This window comes from Delphinapterus leucas, chromosome 15, assembly GCF_059928025.1.
Source record: "Delphinapterus leucas isolate spDelLeu-1000000601 "Yukka" chromosome 15, BTC_Dleu_Yukka2, whole genome shotgun sequence".
NCBI lineage: Eukaryota > Metazoa > Chordata > Mammalia > Artiodactyla > Monodontidae > Delphinapterus > Delphinapterus leucas.
This window is the reverse complement of record NC_143143.1, coordinates 22,174,902-22,197,604: the sequence shown is the minus strand read 5'-3', so window position 1 is coordinate 22,197,604 and position 22,703 is coordinate 22,174,902. Positions and strand designations below refer to the sequence as shown.

General features: G+C 43.3%; 2 protein-coding genes across 2 annotated transcripts in view; one reads left to right on the top strand and one right to left on the bottom strand.

Annotated features, from left to right (window-relative positions):
- The window catches only part of DCUN1D3 (defective in cullin neddylation 1 domain containing 3), a 28,706-nt gene extending 17,620 nt beyond the window's left edge, over nucleotides 1-11,086 (bottom strand). Inside the window, exons 1-2 of the mRNA XM_022588596.3 lie at nucleotides 10,655-11,086; nucleotides 1-9,359 (exon numbers count right to left, since the gene is read on the bottom strand). The exon at nucleotides 1-9,359 is cut by the window's left edge and continues 17,620 nt beyond it. Of these exons, the coding sequence (XP_022444304.2) occupies nucleotides 8,876-9,359; nucleotides 10,655-11,085 (915 nt within the window). The 5' untranslated portion in view covers nucleotide 11,086 and the 3' untranslated portion in view covers nucleotides 1-8,875. The remainder of the gene's footprint in view (nucleotides 9,360-10,654) is intronic.
- REXO5 (RNA exonuclease 5) overlaps nucleotides 1-22,703 on the top strand; it is a 64,703-nt gene extending 42,000 nt beyond the window's left edge. The window contains exon 19 of the mRNA XM_089896044.1: nucleotides 1,385-22,703. Coding sequence (XP_089752170.1) covers nucleotides 1,385-1,430 — 46 coding nt within the window. The 3' untranslated portion in view covers nucleotides 1,431-22,703. The remainder of the gene's footprint in view (nucleotides 1-1,384) is intronic.

The following is a 22,703-nucleotide window of genomic DNA, read 5'->3' as shown; positions in this document are numbered from 1 at the left end:
TCCTTTCGGAGTGAGACTGCAGTGTTACCCTTTACCAACAGGTGCCTCCATCACACCAGAGCTCCCCCTTAGAAGCTCTAATTTCAGTAAAAGCCTTTGCTTTTTTTTTAAATCAACTCTCAAATTGTCAACATTCTGTGTTGGAAAGGACATGGGCACAGGCACACACAGTTCCAAAACTGATAGAGATATTAGCTGCCCTCCAGAAAAGATGAATTACTGGCATGTAGTATGTATCATTACAAAAAATCTTGTTAAATTTCTCTCTACTCTGGGACCCTGCAATTCCACTCCTAGAGTAATATCCTCAAAAACATGTATGGAGGAGATGTCATGGGGTTATTCAATGGAATTCTAGGTAGCTATTTTTTAAAATTACGTGTGTGTGCATGCACGTGTGTGTAAATAAAATCTCTAGTGAAAGAGATCTACAAGAAGCAGCAGTAGACCTCTGGATCCAAACTGCTAGACTCTGAATTCCAGCTTTCCTACTTTTTAGTTAGGTGAGCTTGAATTACTGTAAATTATTTAACATCTCTGTGCTTGGTACATAATAACGGTATACATCTTATAGGATTGTTGTGAAGATGAGATAGTGCATTTATAGTATATTATAGGTTGTATAAAGCATGGAGAGTTACAGGATAATCTGTATAGTTTGAGTAGAAAAAGCTATACAAAGATATGCACAGCCTTGGAACAAAACCTGGAAGGCTATATACCAAAATATGAACAGTATTTGTCTCTGGCTAGTGGGATTGGCAGATTCGATTTTACCAAATGCTCTTCTGTATATAGGCCGTTTTGCTTTTTTTTTTTAAGTCAGCATATATTGCTTTCATAGTTAGAAAAAAATAATTAAAATAACTCTCAAGGTTGGGCATTTGAGGCAATGTTTAATCCTTTAAATGCAACTTCTATACGATCTGGAAGTTGGTAACCTGGAGCCAGAACTGAAGCTCTTGATTTTGGATGACGTTCCCCTGTAAAGAGCGAAGTTCCCCAGGTATACTGCTGACCTCAGCTGCAAGGCCTTGAGAACATCTTGAAACAATGTTGCTGGATTCTTTCCCCCTGCAGCTGAGCTCCAAAGCTGTGGGAGTTTAGCTGCTGTTTACTTCTTGAGACTCCAGTCCTGAGACACAAAATAAGTGTCTGTCTAGGTTGGCACTTCAGCTGTGCTCCTGGGCCAGTCACTTAACCTTGTTTGAGTCCATTTCTACAGCTGTATAAAATGAGGATGTATCTACGTTTAAGGATGATTATGAATATTTAAAGATTCAGTTTGTGGAAAATGACCAAATAGTGGGATATGTATGAATTATTTGCCCTCTCTGAGCCTGTTTCCTCATTTTATTTTTTTTATTTTGGCCATGCCACTCAGCTTGCCAGTTCCCCGACCAGGGATTGAACCCCGGCTACAGCAGTGAAAGCATGGAATCCTAACCACTAGACCACCAGGGAGCTCCCTTCAGTTTCCTCATTTTAAAGATGGCAACATTAGTACCTACTTCATAAGGTTGTTGTGAGAATTAAATTAGGGAAAGCCTACATTTTATTGAGGATCATCTTCCAACTGCATATTCACAGAGCAGATGAAGGTTCCCTGTGCCAAGAGCACTCCCTTTGCTCCTAGGAAAAGCCAAGGCCATTCCTTTTCCTGGATGGGTGGGGGTGGAAGTTTCCCCACGGGCCCCCAACTCTAGAACTCTACAGAGGTAGGCCTGGACCATAAGGTCTCTGAGGCCCCGGTCTGCACACACTGTTCTTTCAGCTGATGCTCCCACCTTTTGGAAGCCAAAGCTGCCAACTTGGCCTCTTGCAAAACACACATTCCATTCATAAGTGCGTTTGTGCATTTTTCCTCCCACACCCTTCTAGGCAGCCAATGCAGAGCTGCCAAGGCAGCTGCAGGAGCAGCTTCTCATTTGGGGGGGAAAGGCAACTTGAAGGGTTCTCACAGAACACTTGGTTTAGGCTTTAAACATATTACTCCCCAACTTTCTGGCCTCCTCACCCATAGTGGGGTTGTTTACTAGCACACTCAGCCATGTCATTTTCATTTACTTTTGTCCCCCTTTTTGTAAATTCTCTTCCCTATTATAAAGGAAATCCATTAATGGAAACTTGAAAAATCTAGAAAAGCTAAAACCATATCTAATCCCACCACTCAGTCAATGACTGCCCCTGTTTTACAATCTTCTATCATACTTTTTCCATTATGCAAAAGCAGTTTTTAATAGCTGCATAATATTCCAACATGTTGATGTGTGCCATAATTTCTAAAACAGTCCCCTATGGTTGGCACTAAGTTGTTCCCAAATGATGCTGCCAATCATATCCTTGCACATACATCTTTGGCAGATAATTATTTCTTGAGGAAAAATTCCTAGAAGTGAAATTACTGGGCTTTTTTAAAAAGTATGAACACTGAAGGATTTTTTAATTCCAGGAAAGTTTTTACCTTGTGTTTGCTAGCATCGATTTGTTTCAAATCTTTGTTAATTTGACAGATTAAAAAAGTTTTTCATTATAGGTTTAATTTCTGTTTATTTGAATACCCTTTAGATTAATCTTCACTTTATTATTCCCCACACCTCTTAGATTGTCATCTGCTATTTTTTCCAGAAGGTTTTGGCCAATTGTTTTTCCTTAGAGAGTTGTCCATATCCTTTGCTCATGTTTCTGTTGTCTTTTCCATAATGAATTTTCCATTCTGAATTTTTAAGGTCTCTTTACACATTAAGTATAGTGTCCATTTGTCAATTATTGCAAAATTTTGATGGCAGTCTCGTCCTCAAGGATGTTGCCCTCAGAAAGGGAAAGGACCTCCAAGATCTCATCTTCAGTTTCCTTTAGCTGCTTCTTGTTCTTGGCACTTTCCACAATCAACTTGTTCTTTTTCTCTTCCAGTTCTGGCTTCTCCTTGGCAGCCACGATGCCAAGGAGTTGATCTTGGAGGCCCAAGGGGGTGATCATAAAGTTGAGGAGACAGACTTTAACGGTGACTTCAGGGAGATAATGTGGGTTCCTCAAAACGGGTTGTGATATATAACTTAAAATCCCTGGAATATTCAATGATGTTTTCACCAAGCCTCATGTACTCAACCCCTTGCTTTCCTGAGCATAAACAATAACTAGACAGAAAATACAATGAAAGGAAGCTAAGATGTACCACAATTAGACTTCCAGAATGTAAGAGCCAGATGGAGCCATCAGGGATCATGTTAGTCTAAGCCCCCCATCCTCCCAATTTGGCACAGGGGGAAGTTGAGCCCCCAAGAGGGGCAGTGACTTGTGAAGGGTTGTGTGTGACCATGCCAACCTTCTTCTCTGGATTCCCTGCATTACTCACCTAACAGCCTTTTGGAAACCTTAAACTTGTGTGTCTTAGGTGCTTTATAAATCACAGATGTTCTTCTAAATCCTAACACTGATAGAAATAAGTCTCTTGATTTTGCAGATGACTAAAAGGAAACGCAGAATTTAACTTTCCGAAGGTCACAGAGCAGTAGCACTTGACAGTTTTCAGTTTGCCTCCTTTGCTTTAATCACTGCCAACCTAATAGATGTAGGAGCCAACCATTTAGAACAGTGTTCACTTTTTATTCTTTGAGGGAATCGACGTCAGTTGCTAAGGTAAGACTGTTTAGGTAGTGGCCCTGTGAGGACTCATTTGCTTCTTGCCTACAAGTCCTGGGACTCCAAAAGCCATTAAGCTTGGTGACTGGGAGGTCAACGATCCATGTTTGTAGCTAGGGATCCTGTACCATCTGGATTATTTTACAAAGCACAGGATTTGCCATCCAGTATGTTGGTGGAAGAGGCTCCTGGTGGGTAAAGCTCACCCCAGAATGAAGTCACTGGTTTTGTTTGTTTGGGGGTTGGTTTTTTGTTTTTGTTTTTTGCAGAATTATCAATAGTCAAGTAAACAAATTTATTAAGTCCAACAGCAGGTTACCTTCCAAATAAAAAAGTGACAATAATGTGTGTAACAAGTTAATTAAAAAATTCAAGGAGCCATTTGGAGAGTGCAACAGTGCAGAGAATAAAAATCAAAGTATTGACTTTTGTCAACAAATTTGTACAACTTCAAGAAACAGACACACTGGTCACAAACCAAGAGGAATCCACGAAGGTGGAGGGTCGCATGAGCAGTGGACTCATCGCCTCAGTGGGTTAAGGCAGGGCATCTTACTTGTAGGACAACCTACCCACGCCCCGTTTGCCTGTTGCTTCCAGTTCCCCCTTTAAAACCTAGAATCTTACTCATTAGTGCAACAGGTAAGAGCAATTAATAACAGACTCGGGGCTGGGACCGGGGTCAGAGGGAAGACACTTCTCTCAGAATAAATGTGTGTTGGGAATAAAGCCACAGCAGCTGCTGAACGGCTTGGGCAATATCCAAGGTTTGTGTTGAAAGTTCCTACGAGGGAAGGTGGGTGGTTGGAAGAGCAGGCTCAGTTTCCAAGAAGAGAGATAGGGAGGAGGATGTGATGCCTTAGCACCTGACTCAGAAGCAGAATCTGATGGTTACTCAATTTTGTCTTTCAATGAGGAAAAACACCTGCAGATCCTCACTGTAAGGCAGTGCCAGTCAAGGTGAACCTGGATATGTGCTATAATTACAGCTTAGCAAAGGAGTAAACTCTGAAGTGGAAGTGGGTGGGAACCCCTCTATATGAATCAGAAAACAGACTGTGCATTCAGAGGAAGATCAATGTCACGTGTTCTCAAATGAGTCCCAATTAACACTTTAATGACTTAATAGTCCTTTTAAGTCCATCTTCTTTAAACAAGATACTACTGCTGGAGTCCCCCAAGGAAGACCTTGTCAATTACCAAGATGTTCAGGTCATCACTAACCAAACATAAGACAGAAATGGCAAAGCGGGCTACTACAGCAAAACAGCAGCTTTCTCCCAGCCCTTATAATTGTGTAATTGGGTCTACCTTTGGGCTTCACTGCACTGAAGACTTGACTTTAAATGGGGCAAGCCAAACACAGTCCTAAATACAGATCTTCTGTTTTTTTAAACCTATACCAGGTCCTTATCCCAGTAATTTCCTACCGTTGTTTAAATTTGGCATGGTATAGTATATGAGGCCATCACGTGAACTGTGGAGTCCCACACCCTGCAGGCTCCAGCACTGAGGACTGAATTTTGCCACCAGTCCTTGGGAGATCCGTACTGTTTAAAAGACCAAAAATAATGTGTGGCTTAATCTTTCTTTCTTTCCCAAAAGGCTAGTTTGTGCCTTCCTTAGGGAAGTTTAATATTGAAAACACTGCCTTGTACGTTTTCTATTGGATTTCCTTGGGCCTGAGGGCTTGGTTGAAATTTGGATCTTTACCCAGCTCTCGATTTTTTTTCTTATCAGAAGGGCAGAAATGGGATCTTGGACCCAGCTCACACATGTGAGCACATCTGGCAGGGAGAACTACTGAGGCAACTAGCTGAAGCATAGCAAAGTGTCATAACAGGAGGCAGGGCTAAGAATGATACATTCAAATTTGGCAGGGATAGGGGAAGAGCAATTCAATGAAGCACACTTCATCTCATACAGCTTTCTAATCAATTGCTAAAGAAATACCACAGAAGCTCACACACAAAACCACTGCCAAGGGCTTCCCTGGTGGTGCAGTGGTTGAGAGTCCGCCTGCCGATGCAGGGGACACAGGTTTGTGCCCCGGTCCGGGAAGATCCCACATGCCGCGGAGCAGCTGGACCCTTGAGCCATGGCCGCTGAGCCTGCGCGTCCAGAGCCTGTGCTCCGCAACGGGAGAGGCCACAGCAGTGAGAGGCCCGCGTACCGCAAAAAAAAAAAAAAAAAAAAAAACATTGCCAAAAATCAAGCAATTTCCCAACATATTCAGTTTGTTGTAGCCACTCTGATATTTGCCTATTTTCAAAATGGTATCCACATCCTGCCCCTCTCCACACCACCACACCACTCTGGTGTCATATTGTTAAAGTGAAGGGTGCAATGGCTTACTTGAGGGGCATGTATTGACCTCTTCAACTCATTGAGTGAGCAATTACTGCTCACTCATTAAGCAGCAAACCTATCTCTAGGTGAAGAGGAACAGGGACCTTTCATTTCCCACAAGTGCAACTGCAAACCCTACACACACACACTACCTTGGATCCCTCTGCAGAAAACTGCTTTTCATGAGAAAGTTAATGAGCACTGGCCCAGGCTACTGCAGAAGCTTGAATTCCTTGCATTAAAGACTCAAACCTGGAAGGAAACTCCCTCCCTGACCATTCCCTTTTCAGGCTTCTAATTTGCATTTTTGTAACAAATAGACCATTAAATATATAACCCAAAATAATTTTTTTAATGGTTTTTTTGTTGAGGAAGCTGAAGAGCTGAATTAAAACAAAAAACCACCCATCATAGCACACCTAATGCATGGAATCATGCCTTCTTATAGGCTGGGGAAAGAATCCAGTTCCTCCAGAGTCCTCAGGATATTCAGCATCTACCTCTTTTGTGCCCTTCTCTCCATACACCCTTCTGATCTGAGACAGAAAAAGCCTTACCTGGCTAGGAGCAGCCTGCCTTTACCCTTATTCAACCTCTACCCAATCCAGAATTGGGAAAAACTGGGGGTTGCACACTGACTGGATGAAAAGGCAGTCTTGTTAACACCTCACTCTAGATGCCCTGACTACAGTTGAGACACAGAACCTGCTAGGACCTCTAGAAACTCTTTATACAAGGGTGTCTTAGGCTAGAACAAAGCCAGACATCTGGACTGGGACCCTCATCAGCTTTCCAGCAGTACTGCCAACCTACTATGGCTGACTTTAAAGTTTCCCATCCATCCCTCTAAGGAGGGGCAACTGTCAGGGTTAGGATTCAAAAAAGAAAATCTAACTTCAAGTATGCTCCCTATTGTCAATACCAATTTTAGAAAAACATCGACTGCAGAAACTCCTTAAATCATTTGTAAATATGGGAGCCCAGAGCCATAGGCTACTAATAAAGGAACTCAAAATAAGTGATTCCTGCCCAGGCTGAAAAACATATACCGGGGAGGGAGATGGGGGTAAGTTGGGGGAGAAAACTCCAAATGTTTAATAGACAAACTCTTCATTACCTCAAGAGTGTAAATATTTTTTTATTTAAAAGATTCCCTTTTCAATCTGTTCCAAAGTGTTGGAAGCTGAACAGTACAAGTTCCTGCCACCCACCCTTCCAGTACAGTTTTATGAGGACATTTTTTTTTTTAATGGAAAAATAACAAGAGGACCCTCTACTGAAACCAGGTAGGACCAGAGTCAGCTCCTGTGTGGCAGTTTGGCCAAAGCTGGCCTTACGGAGCGAGCACGCAGAGGAGTCTGGGGAACTGGGACTCTCTTGTGAGGAAAAGGCTGAGAAAATTAATCTTCTCTTTAATGAAACTGGTCCAAATTCTGATTCAAAAGCCTCCATTATGATGTTCCCTGGCACTCTTCTTATACTATATATATTGAAGGCTCCCTTTTATAGCCAGTTTTAGCAGGCAAAGAAACAAAGAAATATAGATACATATATGTGTATATATATATATTTTATATAGGTAAAATATATACATATCTTATATATGTATATATACATATTTGGGGGTAGGAAAAGGAGAGGTGGGTCATGTAAACCTAAACAGTCATCACATTACCCCAAATGAGCCTGACATTAACAAAGAAGAAAATAAATAACTTCTGGGGGTTAAGTGACAACATGGGTGCAGCAAGAAGGGAAAGGGCACACGTTTTAACTATTAAATACATTTTTATATTTGTTTGGCAGAGTTCAAGCCAGTCCAGGCTTCTGCACTTGCCAGACAAGTAAGCTGATGATACTCAATTAAAAAAAAAATTCAAGCAGAGCTCCATACCACAGTTTTCCTTCAAGTCAGTTGGCCGGCAGGCACAGTTTTCTGACCCCCAGGAACAGAAACTTTGGCTCCAAGGCAAATGAAAAAAAAAAAAAGTATTTCCACTTACAACGTGAAAATACAGAAAGTTCATCAAAGAAAGAAAACTATCAAAGTCTACTTCCAGCAAAACTGAGGTAGCACTGCTTTCTCTGCATTCAATGCTTAAGTGGTTCTCAGTACAACGTGTTCTAAAAAAACCCGCTCACTTGACTGACAGGTGCAGCATGTTGATGGATAAACTCAACATGAAATGCAATAGGTCAAAGAAGGAATGAGCAAGAAGTGAGGAAAATAAGGGTTCCAGATAAATTAGCTTAAAAGGGGGTTGTCACCAGACTACAAATGCTCTTGGCTGGCCTTGGCTCTCCAAGAGCTTTAAATCGCCTGGGAATTAATGCAATGTGGTTAACAGTTAACACTGTTATTCAACTCTGTGTAAATCTTTAAAAATAATTATTACAACCTAAATTCAACGATGTAAACAGCACTACACACAGTACAGACCTGCCCTGAAAAACAAGAATATGCAAAACTGAGATCTGGCACTGTATCGTTTTGTAATGATAATTCAACCTAACTGTCCCATTCCCCCCTCCCTGCTCTACACCCTCCCCCACCCCCCAAAAAAAATCTAATTTGTGCAAGAAGTGGCAGGCTTATTCTATCTGAAGGCTTCAAAAAAAAAAAAAAAAAAAGATACACAACATGTAGCCAGGTTCAGATATTTTGGGGGACCCTCCCCCCAAAAAAGAAATAACCAAAATATCCAAAAAGTGAAGAAAGTGCCTAAAACATGATACAGCATTTTAGAGCCCTTTCAGATACAAGGCAGAGAAAGGTGTAAAGTAGAAAATATCCGGATCTTCAGTAATTTCCAGAAAGGTTCAATTCCTTGGTTGGCTGCAGGGCAGCGGGCAGATCCTTGCTGCTGCTCCTGAGACAGAGCCACTAAGTCTGCTCCTCGGGACATAAGCCCTCGGGCCCTGAGCTGAGTGCACCTCTCCCTTCCCCTTCTCTTTTCCTTCGCTCCATTTCCCACTCCACAAAGGTATCAAAGAGACTTGGCCAGGCCTCATCTTCACTGTAGTTGCTGAGGTCAGGGCCAATCACCTGAGTGAAGTTAAGGAACATGTTCCAAGTGTCCCTGGAGATGCCCTTGATCCCCGAGGGGTTCTCTGTTAGGAAGTTTAGCCACTGGTCCAATACTGGAGGATTGTTCTGGGTAAAGACTAGTTTCCACAGGGCAATGGCTATTTCCCGATGCAGTGACCGCTGCCCTTCTTCAGAGTCCAGGCCGAACTGAAATGTAAACCGGTAGAGATCCTTGAATTTATCCTCTTGTTTGGCTTCTGTTAAGAGGCTAGGGAACCGTGCACAGATCCCATCAATGCTGTCTGCACTTATTGCTTGGCAGCCATCAAAAAACTCCTTCCTGCAACAGGAAGGAGGGGGCACAATTAATAATTGTAAACGGTATAATTTACTGAGAGGCAATATAGTATCATAATTAAGAGGGTAGCTGTGAGGCTGTCTGGATTTGAATGCCAACTCCTCCGCTAACTGTAGTCCTATTTCTTCATCTGCCGAATGGTGAGAATAGTACCTTACTTCATAGGGTTCTGGTGAGGACTAAACAAGTTAATATGTCAGCTGCTTCTAATAGTGCCTGGTATATGGTAGACAGCTGATAATGGTTCATTCACTCATCTATTCATCTTTCCAAAGCTAAACTCAAAGTCTCCTGCTCCATGTTCTGCTTCCCATTCTGCAACAGTGATTAAGCTGTAGACTCTCCTCCAAGATGGGGAGTCTCTTCCTGTTTTCCTTTTGATTCTCCAGGGGTTGTTTGTTTTTGGAATATTTTTGGTGACTGCCAAGGGAAGTTTTTGGAGCCAAAGATTCTGGATGAACCTGGGTAACTCTGCCACCAGAGATCAAAGTTCCGTTATTAAAAAACAAAAATTGAGTATGTATTTTTAACATCTATATAATAACACTTTTAGCTTACAACATGGTCTCACATTGACCATCATCTCAGAGATTTCTGCAACTGCTGAAGATAGAACGTCTGAGGTCTGTCGAGTAACCTACCCAGGGACTAAAAATTGTATCGAGGGGTTCTCAAAGTCAATTCTTCTTACTTACTTATAACCCAGTGCTCTGGAAACCACACCTTGCAGTGACCCTGCCATGCTGTCTCCCACAAACAACCTCTATAGGGGTGAATGACCATGACAATGTACAGAACTACTAGTTGATAACTAGGGCCAGCTGTCCTTGTTGGCGCATAGGCTGGCTAAGGGTAATGTGCAGAGAGCTAGAAGGGGCAACTGGCTTCATGCAGTTACTGAAGCACATCCCCAGTGGCACTCACTATACTGGCACTCAGTGCCTAACACATTGATAGGTGTACAGTAAACATCGAGTGAGGAAGTGAGTGAACTGACAAGTACAGGAGTGAAAGAAAAGATAAAAGTCAAACAGCAGTGGGGCGGGGCAGCAGCGTGGCAACATGGATTATTCCTCATTTAACTTCAGGCAAGGATGGTTGGTACCCAGTTCTTCAGAGGCTGAATAGCTTTAGAGAAATTGGTCAGAAAAAGAAAATAAGATTTACCCAAAACCCTATGAAGTCAACCCAGTTCTATCCTAGCTGGGTACCACTCCTCAATGGTGCTCTCTTTCCCTCCTCTGATCACCTGGTGACATGAAGTACTTGTGACTAACCTGGTGAATTTGCACATGGTAGCAGCCTGGAACTTCCAAGCCAAGAGCAGCACTCGAAATTCCGTGGGGTCCACACATAGGTCATTGCAAAAGCGCTCCATGCCTTCCTCCAAAATTGCATCCTCCCGCTCGTCCTTATAGCGCCTGAACAGTTCTTCCAACCTCTGCAAGGAAGACTCCTCGGCACTTGACTTGGGCTCCCTCCCAGCATCTCCTGAGGATGTTGGCAGCTGGCAGGTCTCAGTAGCAGCCTCTGCCTTCTTGGTCCCATTGACAAGGATATCCCCGCCTGGCTTGCCACAGGCTGGCAGCTGTTCCTCACGGTGGCCTGCACCCCGCCTCCCGTGTGACTTGCTGCTGGGGTCACGGTCTCCATTCTTGCTACCCAGAGTTGATGAGGGATTCTTGCACTTGGTGACACACTGGCCCATGATGCTGGTGGCCTGGCCTCTAGAGTGGCCCCCTCTGGATTGGATGCCCTTGTTGCCACTGGCCCACGTGCCTCAACATGCCATCAGCCAGAGGAGCCAGCCGACCTGGAAGGAAATTAGAGAGCAATCACTGCTGGACAGGGAGACAGAGTATGCAAGCTTCCCTCCAGGGACTGCACACTGGAACACCACTCTGTTTCAATGAGCTAACCATGAACGAGGGGAAATACCCCAAGTTCACCATCACCTCCCTTGCAAGCCCATACCTTCACCTTAGAAATGCAGTGGTTAGAGCACATATGGAGAACCAATACGGAAAATTCCTAAAATTCTTAAAGGTAACATAGATCACAAAGAAGTTGATTCATGTGCAGAATGCATCAAGGAAGACTACGGTTTTGCCAGAAATATTCCAAAGGAAATTTGTCTTGCCAACTTGCCGTCACATAAGAAAGTTATTTGGACCTGTATTAACCCAGAAGGTACAAATAAAAGGTTCATCTTCTAGTCTCTAATGTCAAAATTCTCGGATGTTCTTTTTAAGTAGGATGAGTAGGAAGAAGGGGTAGCCACATCCAAAACAACTATATAGTTTCATAATGGCCTAAAGATGAGATAAAGAATTTGCAGAGTCAAGACTAACGGCAGAGTCCTAGCCAAATAACAAAGTAAAATTTGTCTTGATTTCTTCAAATTCCTTTCTGGGACCCACCCGCACAGTAGGTGAAATGCCCTTTCTCCACCCTTCCTCTATCCACCTATGGGAGCCATCCACCAAGACTGTTCTCCACGCCAAGGGTCCCAATCGCTGAGCTTCTTTTCTAACCCCCACCCCCAGCAAGGTGGTATGTAGAGGAAAGTCAAGTTCACACTAAATGTGAATGTCCTGTAGGGCCTGCAGGCTTAGTCTTCCAAGATAGCGTCTCCATTTTAAAAGAAGGGCTGATTTACCCAAATACAGTCTCTAAATGACAGAATAACTGCTAGATGAAAAAGAAAAGCCTGCACTGATACATAACAAACATCACAATGATTTATTTATTACTTAAGTAACGAAAAAGTGGCTTTTAGAGAATTGCTAGAAATTTCTGGGCCAGGGATGAGGTGATTTCTCTGAAGACTCTATCTACTCAGACTCTTATTCTTACCTTCAACTAGTCCACTAGAAGATCCATCTAAAATTTAGTACTTATAAAAGTTTGCTACCTGCTATAATAACTGCAGCCTCTGAAATTATAATGTTAATACAAATTTAGACCAGGAGCCAGAAGGATAGTCGGGAAAGCAGACCAAATCAATGTCAGTCCCATGCCTCTCCAGCTCTAGGGTCAGGGACCTCCACAATCCAAATTCAAAGCTCTAAGGAGACTGGCAGTGGGGCAGAAGGGTGCTTTTAATGGAAGGCTGGAGCTTTAAACTTTACCTAAAGAACTTTAGCTTCCTCCAAATAGTGCTTGCATAAATTCAGAGTTATCTTCAAAAGGAATTCTAAGGGTATGTTCTGAGTGTACAAGTTTAAAATGACGACCAGAATCATTCCTGTAGTTACCGGAATCACATTGTATCGGGGTGTGTCCCATTGTCCACCTTCAAAGAGAATACATGACAGACATGATTATACACGCCCTTAAAAAAAGACTCGCAGTTTCACTTAGGTTTCAAAAACACGCTGAAACCCTTAGAAGGGTTTTGGTGTGGAAAATGACAGACCCAAGTAAGTTTTTTAAAGCCTTTTTATGCTTTTAGAATATAGCTAGTAAGCCATGAGCACAACTTGTTACAATTTTAAAAGGTAAGGGGTTAATTCTTAGAAGACCAGCATACAAGGGAAGCAACTGTTCAAGTTGAATTATCTCAAAACAAGCAGGACTATACCATGTGGAGGGTCTGGTTTCCAGATTTGTGTTTCTAAAGACTAAAATGCTGAAAGAAACAAAAGGCCCAAACTTACACAGATCCCACATGCTCACAGACTGGCAACTCTAATTCCCAGGCACGCTGACTCACCAGGCTTTGCTGCTCAGCTCCCGCTGCTGAGGGAAGCCCAGGTACCTGTCAGGATAAGAGGATTTCCTGGTTTCCTACTGACCCACCTACCCCAGGCTACTCACCCCTGCCCCATTGGACAGATGCTGCTTTATATCAGCTTCGTCCAAATACTGGTGCCAAGGCCTTCACATAGGGACAGAACAGATGGGCCTCCCAAGAGGCCCTAATCCATTTACCCAACCAGCCCTCCACGTGAGAGCATCTTTGATTACCTGGCTGAAACCTGAAGGCATTTTACATGCCCAGCAGATGAAAAAAAGGAGGGGAAATCAATTTAGACAGATGATCAATGAGCAAGTGCCAGGAGGCTGGGACCCCTTTCTTCCATTCTGGTCCTTTTCTTTGAAGCAAGTTGTGGTCTCAAGCCAGAAAAAAGTATTTTCAGATCTGATGGTAAGTGTGGTCCCCTGATTCCTCAATGGGCTCCCTTCTTTTGTGTCCCCCCTTTCTTTGGGAAAATAGTTCTGTACCCAGAGATTTCTCAGGCTCAATCATGGTGCTCAGCCGTGTGTCCCAGGGTGGCAGCACTTCAAGTGTTTTAAAGCTGAAAGTTTCCCTGGACCCAGTAGCTGCTGGCTAATAGCTAATAATAGTAGTCATCAATTGCTGAGCGCTTGATACCATGCCAGGCACCATGTTAAGCACTTTATGGACAATAACACTCATACATCCTCACCACAACCCCATTTAAAGACAGGGAAGCTGAGGCACAAAGGAGATTACCCAAGATCACAAGCAGAGCCTGTATGTCTGGCTTGAGAAACCATGACCTTTCACCACTAGGCTGGACTGCTGAGCCCGCCTACATCAGATCACCTCGGGAAAGCCCACCAGTGGATGGGTCCCAAGCTCAGGAGTGTCACCACATCAGTCACGGAGCAGCAAGTTTTACAATTAGCCACTGGAAAAAGAAAAAAAAAAAACATGGTCTGTGCCCTGTGCTAAGAAGGGCATCCTAGCCAACTGCCCTCTCCCAGGCAAGCATTAAGACCGTGACGCAGGCAGGCAAGATGCCGTTAGGCTCAGTCTCACTAGAGGCGGGGACTAGAATTAGTCCAAAGTTCTTAAACCTGTGATGTTTCAGCCCACCAGCATGGTTAAAAGCTTCAGGTCTTAAAGTCCAACTCTGCCACCGGATGTTCGACCCTGATCAAAACCTGAATTTCCTCAACCTGCAAAACGGTATCTACTTCAAAGAGCAGTTGTAAGGATTCAGTCAGGAAACGCAGATAAAGGGTATCTGGCACACACTGTCCTCCACACAGAAAACACTTGATATGACCGCCATTATTAACAGCCGAGTAGTATCTGATTAGCCTGACGGAAGCCCCAGCTTGTCCCATCTGAACAATGGGCTCCAGGCTTTGGCTTCCCCAGGCCCAGAAAGGCCGCCGACCCTTGCCTTGAGTCATGCAGTTGGGTCTTGCTCAAAAACAGTCTCTTGAACTACAGCACTGACCCTGCTCAAATGCACCATTGGTCAGAAATACCTGGGGGAATCAGATCCTCCACAGGATAAGACTTGTGAATGACGCTGAATAAAATCAAGCTGGGTATTTGCTGTGCGCTCTGGATACTCTGAATTGCTGGTCACTCCCTGTCCCTAACGTGGGACAGCCTTCCAGCCAGTTCCAGACTCCATTCCCTTTCCACTAGGTTCCAGCTCTGTAGATCTGCAAAAGACAGGATTTCCAACTTGCTACTTATTTATACTCATTTATACTTGCCAGTGGTCCTCCTGCCACCTCTCTGAAGTGGACAGCCTCAGCACAATCTGGGCACCCCAGAGCCAAATTTCACTAACAGAGCATCATTATTAATGAATACCACTTTGTACTTGTTAGTACATTGTAACAGCTACATATAAATGTAGCTCTATGAAATAATTACCCCCATTTCATAGGAAGAGAAATGGAGGTACACGGAGGTCAATGAGCTATCTAGGAAGGGAGAAACTGGAGCAGGGTAATTAAGAGGAAGAGCTCTGGGAGCAGACAAACCTGGATCTGAATCATGGTGATGGACCAACTTTGTGACCATCAGCATGTAACTTTAATGGGACAGTTGTACCTCATGGTCTGGTGGATAGAGTAAATGAGATAACCCATGTAAAATCCTCTGCCCAATATCTGGCTCATAAAAAGTATTCAGTAAGCGGGCTTCCCTGGTGGCGCAGTGGTTGAGAGTCCGCCTGCCGATGCAGGGGACGCGGGTTCGTGCCCCGGTCCGGGAAGATCCCACGTGCCGCGGAGCGGCTGGGCCCATGAGCCATGGCCGCTGAGCCTGCGTGTCTGGAGCCTGTGCTCCGCAACGGGAGAGGCCACAACAGTGAGAGGCCCACGTACCACAGAAAAAAAAAAAAAAAAGTATTCAGTAAGTGTTAGCCTTTATTACAGTTGTTATTATCACAAAGTTGGTGACAGAATCAAGTCTCCCTTCTAGAACAGTGCTCTTGTCAGCAGCCAGGCCAGGTCTCCTGGGGCAGTTCAGGTATGCTGACGCCCCAAATGCCCACAGCAGCTTTCCTGTTCTTGCAGTAAGTGATTCTGCTCTCCTGTTTCAGCTAAAGTGGCATAAATGAGTGAAATGGAGCGAGAGACAAGGAGGGGTGGGAAGAAAGGAAAGGTAGGAAGAAGAATAAAGGGGGCAAAAAAGCCACAAACCAGGAAACCTACTTCTATGCACAGCCTTGGGGGTTTACTTGAAAGACAGTAGCTGCTCAGCTTATGCTGGACTAAGACCAGCCTCCAGCTTTCCTCCTTCAGTCTCAGCTCTAACTTCGCCTCTCTCCCTCACTGCTTCCGTGCATCAGCTTCCAGCCTCCCTCCTCCCTGTGCCAGCCCCAGCTGCTGTTCCTGGGGATGGGCTTGGCTGCCTGCCTGGCCCCAGGCCTGGCGCTGGCACTGCTGGGCTGAGGGCAATCCCATAGGTCGTGGTCCCAGTGGATGCTCTGGCTCCAGACAGCCACAGAAGAAGAGATCAGGAAACTGTTTCTATCTCTTAGGCAGTTCCATGAAGTGACAATCAGGCAAGTCCCTGTCTTCTAGGACTTACTATCTACCTCTGAAACAGAATCACCTCTTATGGAACAGAAGGACCACGAAGGGCTAAACCACACAAAGACAAATGGAGACAGGAAAGGAGAGTGGAGTGTGGACCAGTGTTATGGAAAGAAAGGTGGAGGGACTGATGAAGAGAAATTGGTATTTGTGGGACATGGGGCTATATGCTTCATATACATCACCTTCAAACCTCACAACAACCTAGGTTGTCAGAGCCCTTACAGATTAGGAAACTGAGGTTTCTTAACCACTAAGCAGTGGGACTAGGAAATAAAACCAGTCTGTCAAGACTCCAAAATCAACTCATTGGGAAAGTTTCACAGAGAAGATGAGTCTTTTTCTGGGTCTTCAACGACTGGAAGCATAAAGTGGAAAGGAAGGAGGCAAAGGACCAATCTGGTTGGTCCAAGCTGAGACAGGATTTTAAAATGTTTATTAATAGCAATACCTTTTAAGTTACATGTATGTATTGAGGAGACTGACATGAATTATCACATTTAACCCACTACAACTCTATGAGGAAGATAATATAACCTTCACTTTACAGAAGGGGAACCTGAACAGAGTTTAAGGGATTTGGCCTGAGGTGATACAGGAAAAGGGATTCAAACCCAGGCAGTGTAATTCTAAACTCACCATTCTACATCACTGGCCTCACTACATACTGTTCTTTGCTATGACGTATGCCAAGATATATCCTTCCCCTAAGGAGATGATGATGGCCCGAGAAGAAAAGATACATTTTCAACACCTGATTGTATTCCAGAGGTACTGAGTCAACAGGAACAGAGTAAACTCCCAGGAAGCCTTCAGTTCTGGTCTGGGATCTCCCTACGCAATGTGTGTCCTTGAACAACTCCCTTAACCTCTCTGAGTTTGTGTTCCCATGATTAAAATCCTTCCAAGTCTCATACTCTAGGACTACCTTCACGTTTTGGTATCCAGAAAGGCTGAAGTTCTATATTTGCAAGCCTTCTGAGGACAGGCATTTTGCCTCCTCAGTGAACAGCACTCATACTTCTTGCCCAAGCCTGTTAGAGCCAAGGGAAAATGAGAAGTCCAAAAAGACACAGAAAGCAGAGTAACTCCAATCTGAACAAGAGGTAAAAGATTACACTGTTTTTGCAGGCTTCCCTGTCCTAATCATCTTAGTTTGAACTCTGCAGGGTCAGGAATAGGCCCTGACATATGGAAAACAGAGCAAGCTGGCTCACTGTTATAGCTGGCTGGGAGCTAAAAAACAGGGGGCAAAGGCTGGCACCAAAATCCAGTGTCAGCAAGGCACTTGAGATCTACTCTGATGACTTCCTTGAGAGAAGGAACTGATCCAATCCACCCCTCCCATTCTGTTCCCATCTAGAGTCTGTTCAGAAGCCACAAGCCACTGACGGATGTTGGTGCTTCTACATATTAGAGCAATAAGAAACCCGTCTTTCCAACTTCCATCCAAACAGTTTGTATAGCTAGTTGGGCGCATGATTTTACTTCTTACTATATATGCCAGACATCCAGCTGCCAGGGGCTGAAGCAGCTGTACTAGCAGAAGCCACCCCCCTGGGGAGTCTCAAAGCAAGACCACAAGAGCCTCTTGATCCCAACTGGCAGCTGCAGATGCTGGAGGACCTGAGAAGAAGTTGGGAAATGGGTGGTGTCCGTTTATAAACTACTTCCTAGAAAGTAAACTTGCAAAAATAACAAGGAGGAAAGACTGAGGGAGTACTTTAAAATGCAAAGTCTTCTGCTTGCTGTCATTTGGAACTTGGGACTTACAAGAGCACCTATGGAGACTAGGTCTTACCTAGAGCTACTTGGGAGGAAAAGCTGTTTCCCCTGCCAAAGCAAATGAGACGCGTCTGCTATTTTCATGCTTTTAAAAGACTTTCTGTCCTAAAATGTACTGCAAGCAGCAAGCTAAAACAGCAGTCCCACTTAGGGAGGGGTAGGAACACAAGACTTTCTACATCAACCAATCTCAAAAGTGCGGAAAGAGGGATGGAGGAAAAGAGGGAGGGAGGAAAGGTAAAATTTTTAAAAAAGAAAATAAACCAATTGGTTATATTTCTGTAAAATAATCTTAGGTCACAGGACTAAGACCAGTCAGCTTTGTACAGAACAATTTTTCTTTTCTTTTTAAAGGGTTCTTACATTCCTTATCTTGCATACTTCAGATATACTAAGGATATATATACAACTGAGGTCTGAGGACTGAAGTCAGTGTGGGCTCGCAAGAACAAATACTACTTGCCAAATACAACCAAGCCAACACACACGTATACTATAAAGTTTCCAAATACCAAAGAATCAAGCATTTTTGGCCTCTGGGTTCCAGAGCTGCTACATGTTTAATCCCACATGACTCAAAACAACCAGAAAAGAGCTGAATTATTCTACTGACCCACACTTGGAATATTTTTGCTGTCACTATTGATCTGGACACGTCAGACTGTCCACTTATTTGCAAAGTACGCATCATTAACGGGCACCAGATTTCTAGGTTGGCCACTCTTTTTGTTTCTGCACCAGTTTTTTCATTAACTAACTTTCCCTGTTTAAAACCAGAGGGCTGTCTTGGATTTGTGCTCTGTGGTACCATAATAAAAATGGCATGCCTGCTATATGCTATACTCTTTATCTCTGGTTTTAGCTTGGAGCTTATCTTCAGGACACAGCCTCATTAGGCCATACTGAAGGTAAAACCACTGGTTAGGCACCACTTCCCGGCTTCCAATTAGCATATGGATACCAGCCACCCTGGAGGTCTACCAGATTGTAGATAATTAGTTCTCAAACACCCAATTACCACATCAACTGTTCACCTTTCAGTCACCTGAGGAATTCAGTAGTCAATAACTGACTGAAAAATAGTTAACTGGAGTTGAGATTTGGTCTTTGCATCTAAGTAAAAGAAAGGCAAGAAAGGAAACTATGAAATGAGTCAAAAGATGAGAAAGGAACCCAATATAAAGATGATAAATGAGTGCATGCAGACGTCTTAGAGGGGCACCTGAATGACCACAAATGTACAGATGTGGTTTCTAGAGCCACATTTCTTCTAAATAGAGCTCAGGTTCATCACATGGTAACTAATGTGATGTTTGCTAATTCTTTAAAAAATAAAAAATCCAAATTCATTAAGGCCACATTTATCAGTTTTTTCCTAGAGGTCCATGACGGAAGCTGACTGCTCATGCATAGTAGATGGAAAGAGGAAGAGGGACAGAAAAAAGACCTGTATAATAAAAGAATATCCGTTTTCAACCACATCAGTAAGCTGGTCAGAGAACTAAGGCCACTAAGACTTTCTCACCCACTGCCAAATTCAAAAGCATTACATAGTTATTCTGTAAAGTTTAGAAAATACGGAGAAGCATAAAGAGAAAAAAGTCCCCTAGTATCCCACCACCTACAATTAATATTTTGGAGTATATCCTTTCAGTGTTTTATATAAGCACATATGGATGGCACACCTAAGTAAACACATGCATGTTCGTACTGCACACATTGAACTTTTAAACAAAACTGGGTTGTATTGTACATTCTATTTTGCAAATTTTTCCATTTTATACTTTTTCATATAAATCTCTCATCAAATGCTTTTAAAAGAGCAGCATTCAATGGCAGTACTGGTATCACCACTGACACACCAGCTATTTCACACAACCCATAAACTATTTATAGCCTACTACTCAATCTGTCAAAAATTTGGTGCTGCACTGCAGAGGGGTTACAGAAAGGTTGAGACTCTCTGTTAAAACAGATTTAATAGCCAGATAGGTCTTTCATTGATAATTTGTCGATTTAAAATAAACTCTCATTGTTGGACATTTAGTTTGCTTCCAATAGCTCACTATTATAAATAATACTGGGATAATAAGCAGAAGAGCAGCTAAAATTCAGCACATTTGTAATTATTTCCTGAGAATAAATTCCTAGAAGTGGAACAACAAAGACTGTGCAAAAAAATATTATATATATAATATTCAATGTGAATTCAAAAAAAGTAGTGTCAACTTACACGATGGGAGTGTACTGGGAGTATTTACATCATCTTGTAATATGCGTCAACTAATTCAATTACTTAAAAAAAAAGCCAAAAAAAAACAACTTACCAAAAGCACTTTAAGACATATTTAAGAAAAAATATCAAACTGCCAAAGGAGGATGGAAAACAAGAGAGAGAGACCATTTGCTTCATTGTAAATCACATCAAAAGACTGACAAATCCAACTATTTTGGCTCCAAGGATTTCAAGACAGTGTTGTTAAATGACGGGGGTGGGGTACGGTGTGGGGGACAGGAAGAGATTAATCATAAGGGTATGTTTCAATTATACCTACATTTCCCCAATTTATTCTTTGAAAAGAAAATGAAACTTCCCCTATGTCACATACACACACAAAAAAGATAACGCCCATCCTAAGGTCTAATGAGGTCCTCTTATCATAGGTTTAGCGTTGGGGTAGAAGGGTCTGACCCATGGACTTGAAACTGAGTGAATCACATGCCCAGGGAGCAAGAGGCTCGTTCAAAATGGAACTGTGGCACCCTTGAGATGGTTAATAGGCTGGATTTAGACCACAGACTTATTATATGGCTTTCTAGCTTCAGACTGGACCAAAGGATATTATCGCTTACAGCACAGACCTGTCTGCTCCCCCAGCCTCCAGGTTCTTCATCAGGTGGCCACCAATTTTCACTAGAAGATTCCTCTCCCTCACTCTTGGTCATGTAAGTTGGGTGGGGCTCATAATGGACCATGTGACTCAAGCCCACCAAAGCCTCCTATGCCCTTGGCTTCGATGATTGGGCCAGGAATATGCAGGTAACCTAAGTCAGACAAAGTGAATCTTAGCACCGAAAGCAAAGGAGGTTGGAGCTGCTTTGGTCATCTTGCCAGAAAGAGCACCAGGGAAAATAATAATGCCTATCCAAGGGTCACTGTGAGAGTTAAACTGTCCCTTCTTATCAGATGGGTCTCACCTCAAATGCATGTAAGACACCAGAATAAAATCACTACCAAGAGACAAAGAGAAAATCAGTTTCGAAGGCATTATTTGCGCCCAGAATCCAATTGTACCTAAGTCAGATCAAAGCCTGAACTTTACAGTTGTATGAGCCAATTAATTCTCCTTTTTCGTAAGCCAGAAGTCAGGTTTTCTGCCACAACAGAGAGTCCCTACCAAGATACAGCTGTCACTCAGACCTCTTCTACTCACAGAGCAAAGAAACAGAAGATCTGATACCATGGTCGAAGACCAACTTACTAGGCCACAATTTCAACCCAATGTATCAAGAGACCCCTGAGCTGAACCCTAAGACCAATGATCCCAAACTCGAGCAAACTATAAAATTCCGTTACAACTGGGTGGACCATGATAATGCTATTTAAAAGAATTTGAAAGATGGTATGACTAATGAGAAAAAGAACCTTTCCAATTGCAATTCTTACAACCTTAAGCCTCCTTCAAGCAAATATGCCACAGAGCACTTACAGCTGCTTTCTTCTATTGTGTATACTTCTGTCATCTTCATGTTCCCAAGGAGGAACCTCCTCCCAGCATTCAGGCACCACGTGAAAGGCCGTAAAGCAAAAGCTCTTGGAAGTCTTTCCCTATGCAATAACATGATCAATCTTCCGACTAAAATAGGTTATTTGATCTAAACCACATCCTATGAAACTGAAAGACCAGACCTAACCAGAACTTTGCTACCCTCTTGGTTTCAATGACTATTATTGAAACAATTTCTCTTTGGTTTCAAGTACTGAAGAGCCTATTTAGAAAGCATTCAGGTTTTGAAGACGGTGACAGGAAATGCCCACGTTAGTGTGTCTTTATTGGAAATACATTCCCTGCTGGTTGAGGTCCCAAGGTTTGAGCCTTTTTCTTCAAGTTACTTATTTCACAAATGTGCACTCATATGGCATGAGGCCAAAGGGTACATTAACATGGGTAAAGATAAGCAGATAATCATATAAAAATTAGAGCTTTATACCTGGTGGCTGGCATCATGGTATTACAGGCTTGGCAAAGTAAGACATCTTATGATTCCAGCCCAGTTCCCACCCACTTCCCGCCCATACTGATCTGACAGAATTGCCACCACCTAATGGCCAACTGCAATGCTGTCTATTAAAACTCTGCCCTGGGACTTCCCTGGTGGCGCAGTGGTTAAGAATCCACCTGCCAGTGCAGGGGACATGGGCTCGAGCCCTGGTCCGGGAAGATCCCACATGCCGCGGAGCAACTAAGCCCGTGCACCATAACTACTGAGACTGTGCTCTAGAGCCCGCGAGCCACAACTACTGAGCCCGCGCTCTGCAACAAGAGAAGCCACTGCAATGAGAAGCCCGCGCACCGCAACAAAGAGTAGCCCCCACTCGCCGCAGCTAGAGAAAGCAACGAAGACCCAATGCAGCCATAAATAAATAAATAAATAACACACACACACACACACACACACACACACACACACACACAAATAAACTCTGCCTTAGCAGGTAGGCCC